We start from the raw sequence: 8,559 nt of genomic DNA on the forward strand, positions 1-8,559 counted from the left end.
AAAATCACTTGTCTAACACCATAAATCAATTAGGAAAAAACCATTTGCAGTCTACTACTATACCCACAAGTCTAGTCTCCCACCCATCATCCTAGTAGCATTTAACATTTACCTGGCAAGTGCTTTGGAAAGCATGAAAACGGTATTATCAGTAGCCATGTTGCAAAACTGCACAAGAGAAATGCTATCCACCAAGCCCCAAGCCAACGTGGGTCATCTGGATCAATCTCTGCACTAGAAAAATTGAGAGGCAGGTTTTAATGCCCCAAATTGTTTAATACAATATTAAACCATTTTTGCTATATTAGTAAAAGTCACAAAACAGAAGAGGCTTCCCATTACACTAAGCTACACTTCCTTCTCACCCCTCAAGTTGTTTCAATCTATTAAAATTCTATTATTTAGAGTTTGTAGTCAGTTGAAGCATTGCATTAGTACATAGTATATTCTCCCTAATCAAGTCAATAGAGGGGCTTTTGGGCAGAATGCATGTGAACAGTGAAATTCAGACAAAAAGCAGACCCAAGTCATATTCAGAGTCACATTATTCTGCACATTTCAATCCTATTTAAAACAGTCAGTGATGGCAAAAAATGCTAAATTGTACCCAAAATCAGAAGAATTTGGTTATAGACTTTGCCCACCAATTCTGGCTTTTCCATTCCTTCTGCACTTCTTAAAATGCTACTTGAACTCTACCAATTTATGAGCATAGATATTACTGTTACAGCAGATCAGTGTCTTATGAGATGGAAGTAAAGTGGGTCTGTAACAGTATATCTATTGCAAAGTCTTCTTCCCAAGGACTAAAGAATCTGAGAAGCAGGCTATAGAGGCTAGAGTCAGATAAAAAGGCATTTCAAAACTCCCTTGCCTCTGCTCTGCCAGGGCAGATCTGCATTACAGGGAGCCTTGCAGCCCAGATTCATCCCGTTGTTGGAGGTGGGCTTGAGTGGCATCAGCATTAACCACTGCAAGGATCAACGCACCCGTCTCTTGCCCCTTCACCATAAAGGCATGTCTTCAACCAGGCACCATGTCAGAACTGGGAGCAGACTGAGCCCCTCGCTCATCCTACCTTTCTGGGACACCCTTGCCTGGAGACTAAGGAATGTAACTGGATATACAATCTAGCAAAGTAGGGGTGAAAGGGACCTCATGAGCTCATTTAGCCCAGCCCCATGCTCAAAATAGGATCATTCCCACCTAAACTATCTAAGTTAAGTATGCATCTAAACTTGCCTCTTAAAAAAAAAAAAAAACCACTCTCTCCATCCCTGGAAACTTTCAAGTAGTTCTAGTGCTTGACCACCCTCAAAAGCAGAACATTTCTCCTGATCTCTACCCTACCTAGCATTTCTATTGCAGCTTGAGAACACTAGTTCCTAGGCCTGTCCACTAGAGTCACAGACATCTACATCTTCTCCAGTTATCCTTCAGGTATTTAAAGACTGTCAAACCCCTCCTGTCCTCCAAGTCTCCTCTTTTCCTGGCTAAAATAACCCTAGTTCTTTCACACTTTCTTCACAAGTCAGGCTTCCAAGGAGGCATGACATATCCTGCAACACATTTCTGGAATTAAACAAGTGGTATCCAACTTTCAGCAGCAAATCCAGGAGTGAGGCAAATGCAGTGCACCCATACTCCGCCCCCAACGCCTCATTTTTCTGCTGCCCTACACATGCACACAGAGAATTACAAGCTCACCACCTAGTCAATGCAAGCTCCTGCCATAGCTCTGCATACGGAGAGTTTTAAGTTCACAAGCCAATTGGAGTTAGGTCTGGTTAGACCCACCACTGCTGTATGACTCCAGAACCCAGGATTCTGTTGTTACTTGTCCCTTCTTTCCCCTCCCCCCACCTTTCAATTCAGTGAAGCAATGGGGAGGTGAGGGGAGAGAGCAAGAGCAAAGACAAGACAGCATTGGCGCTCACCTCCAGGCTTTGGAGCTGTGCCAAAGCCATTAAACTGAGGAGCTCACTAAGCCCATGGAGCTCTGGCAGCAGCTTGCACCAATCAGCTGGAGAACTCAGTGCATGTGTCCCAGACAAAAAGGGGAGAGTGCAGCCATATTGCTGCACCCCTTTGGACTCACCTTTGTCAGCTTCTCACATCATACCTAAAGCCCATAAACAGAAAGGGTTAAAAGTCCAGATGTGGTAGTCTCTTCAGATGTTCTAGATGGCAATTACTGCTCTTTTTGTCAGTAAGCCCACAGCCATTTCTAAACCTAGAACTAGATTTATACTTGGGAAATTTTTCTACAGCACATCACTTCTCTCCAAGTTCCCTCCCGAAAGCCATTATGGGAGACAGGCTTGATTCCTAACAGTTCATATGGTCTCAAAAAAAGCTTTCTGAAGACATTAACTATATAGGCCAGAACTAATTTTCCCTTCCTTATGGGGGAAGTTTGCTTCCTAGCATCTTGCTGAGCAGCATCCAAGGATTTTGTACTATTATTAAAAATAATATTAATATATTAGCTTGCCTTTCCTGAAGATGCACGTCAATATAGATGTTCAACAGCTGCCCTCCTAATACATAGCCAATAGCAGGACCCAGTAGTGACATGGCATAGCCAATTCCTAAGTAGGAGAACAAAAACAAAAAACCATTTGAGTCAATCACCACCAGGATTGGAGTTAATTAAAAAGGAGGCAAGCCTATCTGAATAGATAAGGTTTAAAATAGAAAATACAATATTTTCCCCATGGCATTTGCCAACAAGTTCATATTTACTGCTTTCAGTATAATTATGTGTGCAGGATACAGGGAACAACCACCTTCCCCTCTTTTTATTTTGTTTATTTATTCATTCTTTTAGTCAAAAGAACCACAGAAGTGTCTCGTATTTGAGCGTAGTTTACAGTAACTACTTCATGCTTTGCTTTCACTTTAGTTTTGAGGAAGACTGAAGCCAGGGTACCACAGAGCTTAAACAGCATCTCTGTACAAATCACTAACCTTTTGAGTCAGGAAGTTATGAAATTGGGTAACTTCTCCATTCTTGCTGTTGAAAAAGTAAAGTATTTTTGCTTCAGGCCCTAGGCACATATTACCATGTTAATTGCACCATAATTGTAAGTGGAATATCCATGTGGCTTGGTTATATGGCTGTATAGAAATTACCATGTGATATGCCTTCATGCCAGTAAGGGCAAGCCTGCTTTAGCCTTGCAACTGATATGGACCCTTTCAGCATAGGGACTGGAGCTACTAGAAAAGCAAGTTGCAAGGTTATCCATAGAAGCCAAAAGGTCTCCCCCCTGCCCTGCTGGGAACCTTGAGACCCTAGCACCTGGCTTCCTTTCCCAGCACACTAGGACCTTTAGAACTGTGCATACAGCAGAGCTGGACATGCCAGGGTTTTAGGTCTGCCTGTGCAGAGCACTCTTGGGATTCAGGTTTCTCAGTCCCAAACTCCTGGCAAAAGGAGCCAGTGGGTTTGTAGCCAAGGACACAGCAATTGAAAAAACAAAATCAACAAACAAATGACTCCCTGACCAGCACCTGAAAGCCTGTATTGCAAACTGGAAGTCATGCAACTGGGATGATCCCCAATCCCCATAACTGCACTTCCTGCTATGCACATGTGGCATGGCAAGAAGTACAATTACAGAGATCCAATGCCTAATCCAACCTATTAAAATGAACCTCCAGCATCTGCAATTTAGTCTACACATGGCCTCAGATATCAGACTAGCTGCAAAGCCTCCTGTTTTCTGGAAACAAGACAGGCTCCTCATTCAATGAAGTTTAGATAGAGAGAAAGCTAATGACCTCAGAGTCAGGTGACAGCTGCCATTGGTTTCACAGAGGCTTGTCTTTCAAGAGATGTTGGTATTGTGTTATATACAGTAGACTTAAGATAAAGTTTATGAATATCAGGTCACTTTGGCCTCTGGGCTTGTAAGGTGCAGAATTTACTCATCTCGCCTTTGGTCATAATTAGGGACCGTATCAGAATTGTGATTTTGCAAAGTCTGGCATTGTCAGCAAAAGCAGGCAATGACCAAAAATAAGAGACACCTATTTAAAAAAAATGGTTTGGCCTGGCTGTGTAGCCTGCCAGGGGTGCGGGTGCCGCTCACATGATCAGAAGCCCAAGATGGCCAATGCCCCTGCCCCACAGTCTATCAGTGGTGAAAGAGCTGCCTGTCATATGGGCCCACCCCTCCAAAATCAGCAGCGAGGGGGTAGGGCTGCAAAGACAGGTAGCCCACCAGCAGCAAGGGGAAAGTCAAGAGGGTCCCTCTGCCTGTGTTTTCCCTATGAAATTGGCCTGCAACCACCTCAAGTTTGGTAGGTCCCTAGTCATAGTTCACAGTTGTCAGTAGATGCTTGAAGAAAGTCTAACTAGTTCCCATTCCAGAAAAAAAAAAAAAAAAAAAAAGAGTGGGCTATTTTTCTATGCATTAATTGTCTGAATATTTATAGTAGGAAAAGCATAGTTCTTAAGTATGTTAGGATACATTATAACATACCTGCTGGAGAGAAATTACTACTTGAACCACCCTTCTTGTTCTGTTGTGTCACAACGCAAAAAATACTATCTACAATAGTAAACCTCTACGCAAACATACAAGTCAGCTTTAAAAATATGCATACAGAGTACTGCAAGATGTACAAATTTAGCCCAATCACAAGTTCAATACATTTTAAGTGGGGATAATTGCACCACCTCTGGAGGGAGTCTGTTCTTAGCCTTGGGAGCTTGGACAGTCAAGAAATTTTTCTTTATGTCCAGCCTAAACCAGTCTTGCAGGAGTTTGGGATCACTGGATGTTGTCATCCCCTGGTGTGCTCTGGTGAACAGGTGTTCCCCCAGATTCTGATGCACACCCCTTATGTACTTAGACTGCCACCAAGTCACCCCTGAGCCTACACTCCAAACTGAAGAGTCCCATAGCTCACAGCCTCTTCATAAGGCCTATTCTCTTGCTGTCTGATCATGCATGTAGCTCTCCTCTGCACTCCCAAGCTTCTCTACATCCTGCCTGAATTGTGGAGCTCAGAATTGGATGCAGTACTCCAGCTGCAGCTTCACGAAGGCCAGAGCACAGCAGGAAGATAACATCCTGGGTCTTGCTCTAGACGCAAGCCAGAGTTTTTGTTCACTTTGCCAGCTGCAGTATTGCATTCATGGCTCAAAATTAATCTTGGGATCAATCATGGCCCCCCAAGTCTTTCAGTCATGGTGCTAGCAAGTGCAGCATCACCAAATCTAAGCATGATGCGGGTCCCCCCCCCCCCCGACCAAGGTGGACCACTTCACATTTATCCATATTGAATGCCATCAGGTTTTCATCTACCCACCCTGCAAGCCTACTGAGGTCAGCCTAGATCACCAGTCTATCCTCAAGTGTGGACACTCTTCCCCAAAGTCTGGTGTTGTCAGCAATCTTAGCCAGTCTGCTTTTGATGCTAGTGTCCAGATCGTTTAAGACATTAAAGGAGTACAGGTCCAAGAACAGAGCTTTGGGGGAATACTACTAGTCACTGAATGCCATGTTGATTCAGTTCCATCAACTACCACTCTGGGGCCAACCTCAGAGCCAGTTACCCAGCCATTGGGCTGTGAAGTAGTTGAGGCTGCGGTTGCCCAATTCTTCCCCATGAGGACATCAATGGCTTTTTTTTTTTTTTTTTTTAAACCTGGTGTCCCATGAAGTCCCAAGTATATGACCACATCAACCTCTTCCCTGTTGTCCAGGTGGTATGTCACCTGGTCACAGAAGGAAGTGAGATTGGTCAAGCAAGACCTACCCACAACAAACCCATACTGGCTATGCATCAACGTTGCTTTCTGTTAGACTGTCAAGAATGGTTTCCTTGGGAAGATTTTGGAAAAATATTAAAATGAGGGATTGAGGTCAAACTGATTGGCCTGTTATCCCAGGTCTTTTCTCTTCCTCCTCTTGCAGATGGGCACCACATTGGCCCTCTTCTAGTCTTCAGGTACTTCACCAGAGCCCCACAATTCTCAAATATCCTTGCCAGTGGCTATACTAGGTCTGCCAATTCCTTTAGGTTTTTACCCAAGAGTGCCATCCAGACCAGCTGATTCGTGGGGGTCCAGCTTCTCAAGATATTCCCTCATTAGTATATACCTGCCACTAGTATAGACCTTATCTTCACCCAGGTCATCCCACATTGTGTTAGGTAGGGCGGTCCTTTTGGGCTGGTGAAAAACAGATGCAAAAGTAATCATTAAGCAGATGGCCTTTTTCCTGGGTGTCAGTAATCAGCTGCCCCAGCTGATTTAGCAGGGGTCCAGTGTTGACCTTGTTTTCTTTTTGACTCCCTACATATCTGAAGGACTTTATTGAACTCGATTCATGTAGCTAGATGGAGTTCAGTTTCAGCCTTGGCTTTTCTAGTTCACTCTGCAGGTGCAGATCAGTGCACTATTCCTCTTTGGTGGCATTTCCCATCCTCCACCCATTATATGCCTTTCTTTTAGATGTAGGAGATCCATGAACTCCCTGCTGAGCCAAGGGGGTTGTTGAGCCCTTATCACCTTTACTACAGGTGGGGATAGACTGATCTTGTGCTTCTAGGATTGCTTCCTTAAGCAACCACTCATGAACTCCTCTCCCTGTGAAATCATAGCTTCAAGGCCTCAAAAGAAACACAAAAAAAAAAAAAACAAGCCTGAGCTTATGAAAGTTAGCTTTCCTGAAGTCAAGGACTACCGCATTGCTTGCCAACTTTGCAATGGATAGTGATCAACTTGTGGTCACTGTCACCCACCTTCCCTTCAATTCTTAGGTTGCCAATTAGATTATTCCCTTTGGCTAGTACCAGGTCCAGCAGCACCCTGCCTCTTGTCAGCCCATAAAACTTTTTGGGACAGGTAAAGCTCATCCATGCACGTAAGGAAGTTGTGCGACTGACTGGATTTGGCCGAGCGCTCATCCCAGGAAACGTCCAGGTACTTGAAGTCTCCCATGACCACCATGCACCAAGAGTGTGCAACCTTGGACAGTTCCCTGGCAAATTCTTGGTCAAGCACTTGTTCCTGGTTTGGAGGTCTGTAGTAGACTCCTACCATTGTATCCCCTTCACTATGTTCCCCTCATATTCCAACCCAAAGGGTCTCCAGTCATCCTCTTTGGGTGCCAAATCTCCACTTGTAGGGATGTGTAGCTTTCCTTCACAGAGAGATACACCCCTGCTCTTCCCCCCCCCCCCACCCCCAGCACACATTCTTGTACAGGGTATAGCCATTTATACTGGTAGTCCAGTCATAGGAGGAGTCCCAGCAGGTCTCCATGATTGCCTTGAGATTGTAGTAGTTTAGTTTAACAGAAGGGACCAGTCCTTCCTGTTTACTCCCCAAACTCCTAGCATTAGTGTACAGGCAAGTAAGTGCACTTTGAGGCCCTAGGCTTCCACGTACCCATGGAAAATCTGTTCCTGTTCTGGGATAGAAGTGGGTTCCTTTCAGCATCCTAACCTGCTGGTTTTCTGGTTGCTACTTGGTGAGCTTACTCTGGTGGTTGTCCTCCCATCCCCCAGTGAGCTTAGTTTAAAGCAGTCAAGCAGGTCAGCCATTCTGGCTGAGAAGAGCTTCTTCCCCTGTGGAGCAAGGTGGAGGCAGTCCTCTTTCCAACATATCACTGCCTCTCTCCCCAAAGAGTGGACTGTGGTCATAGAAGCCAAAGCCTTCTGATTTCCTCCTGAGGGCAGAGGGAACGGTCACCCACAACAGCCAGTCTGTGGTTCCATCTTAGGGAAGATAGCTGGTTATGTTCCTTCCTCACTTGCAGTAGCTGGCAGCTCTGCAGGCTCTATTTGTGCTGCAAGAGGTTCATACCTGTTCCAGAGATCCAGGAGTGGGAGGTAGCAACCCTGGGACAGTGAGCCTTGGGGCTGGAGACAACCTGCATCCAGATGCCTGGCTGGACAGTATGGGAATGCCTCTTGAACCCCTGATCCTGGCAGGTGGCCAAGGGTCTTCCCTTTTTTTCCCCTGGGGTGAAGGGCCTGACAATAGAAACCTAATCTCCTGTTTGCCATCCCTGCTGGCACAAAGCCTCTGCACCATGGTCTGGAGCTTCATTATCTGGGATTCTAGAGACTTCAATACAAAGCAAGCCCCACAGGGGGAGGTTGCAATGCTCCCAATCCCATGTGCTTCGAGTTGTGCCAGACAACCCCCACAGCCAGGAGCTCCATCTGAACAGAGGCCAGAACCACAGGTTTTGCCTGGGTAGATGCCTCAGAAGTACCAGGGGGAGGGATCTAGCAGCAGGGCAAAAACCTTGCCCCCCCCCCCAACACTAGTAATTTGGCCACTACCATACCAACTGCTCCCTTGAGGCTTGCTGCCTAGGTCCTTGAGCCCCTCTTATGCAAACTCCCACACTAACTCACATGCCAGGCCTAGAAGCATGCCCATTTGTGCTTTCTGTTCACAAGGCTCTAGGTCATGTGGCTCTCTCGGGGGCTAGGTGAAGTAGGTGCCAGGGAGGGTGTGACCCTCCTCTGCCTCCCTGAAGCTGGGCTAAGTCCCTCCTACCACAGGCCCCTGCTTACCTCCAGCAAGGC

At 45.7% G+C, this 8,559-nt stretch overlaps 1 protein-coding gene across 1 annotated transcript in view; it reads right to left on the reverse strand.

The window, feature by feature from the left end:
- SLCO4C1 (solute carrier organic anion transporter family member 4C1) overlaps positions 1 to 8,559 on the reverse strand; it is a 57,001-nt gene that overhangs the window by 20,904 nt on the left and 27,538 nt on the right. Inside the window, exons 5-6 of the mRNA XM_019531718.1 lie at positions 2,495 to 2,591; positions 113 to 234 (exon numbers count right to left, since the gene is read on the reverse strand). Of these exons, the coding sequence (XP_019387263.1) occupies positions 113 to 234; positions 2,495 to 2,591 (219 nt within the window). The remainder of the gene's footprint in view (positions 1 to 112; positions 235 to 2,494; positions 2,592 to 8,559) is intronic.

This window comes from Crocodylus porosus, unplaced genomic scaffold, assembly GCF_001723895.1.
Source record: "Crocodylus porosus isolate Cpor-Errol unplaced genomic scaffold, CroPor_comp1, whole genome shotgun sequence".
Classification (NCBI taxonomy): Eukaryota; Metazoa; Chordata; order Crocodylia; family Crocodylidae; genus Crocodylus; species Crocodylus porosus.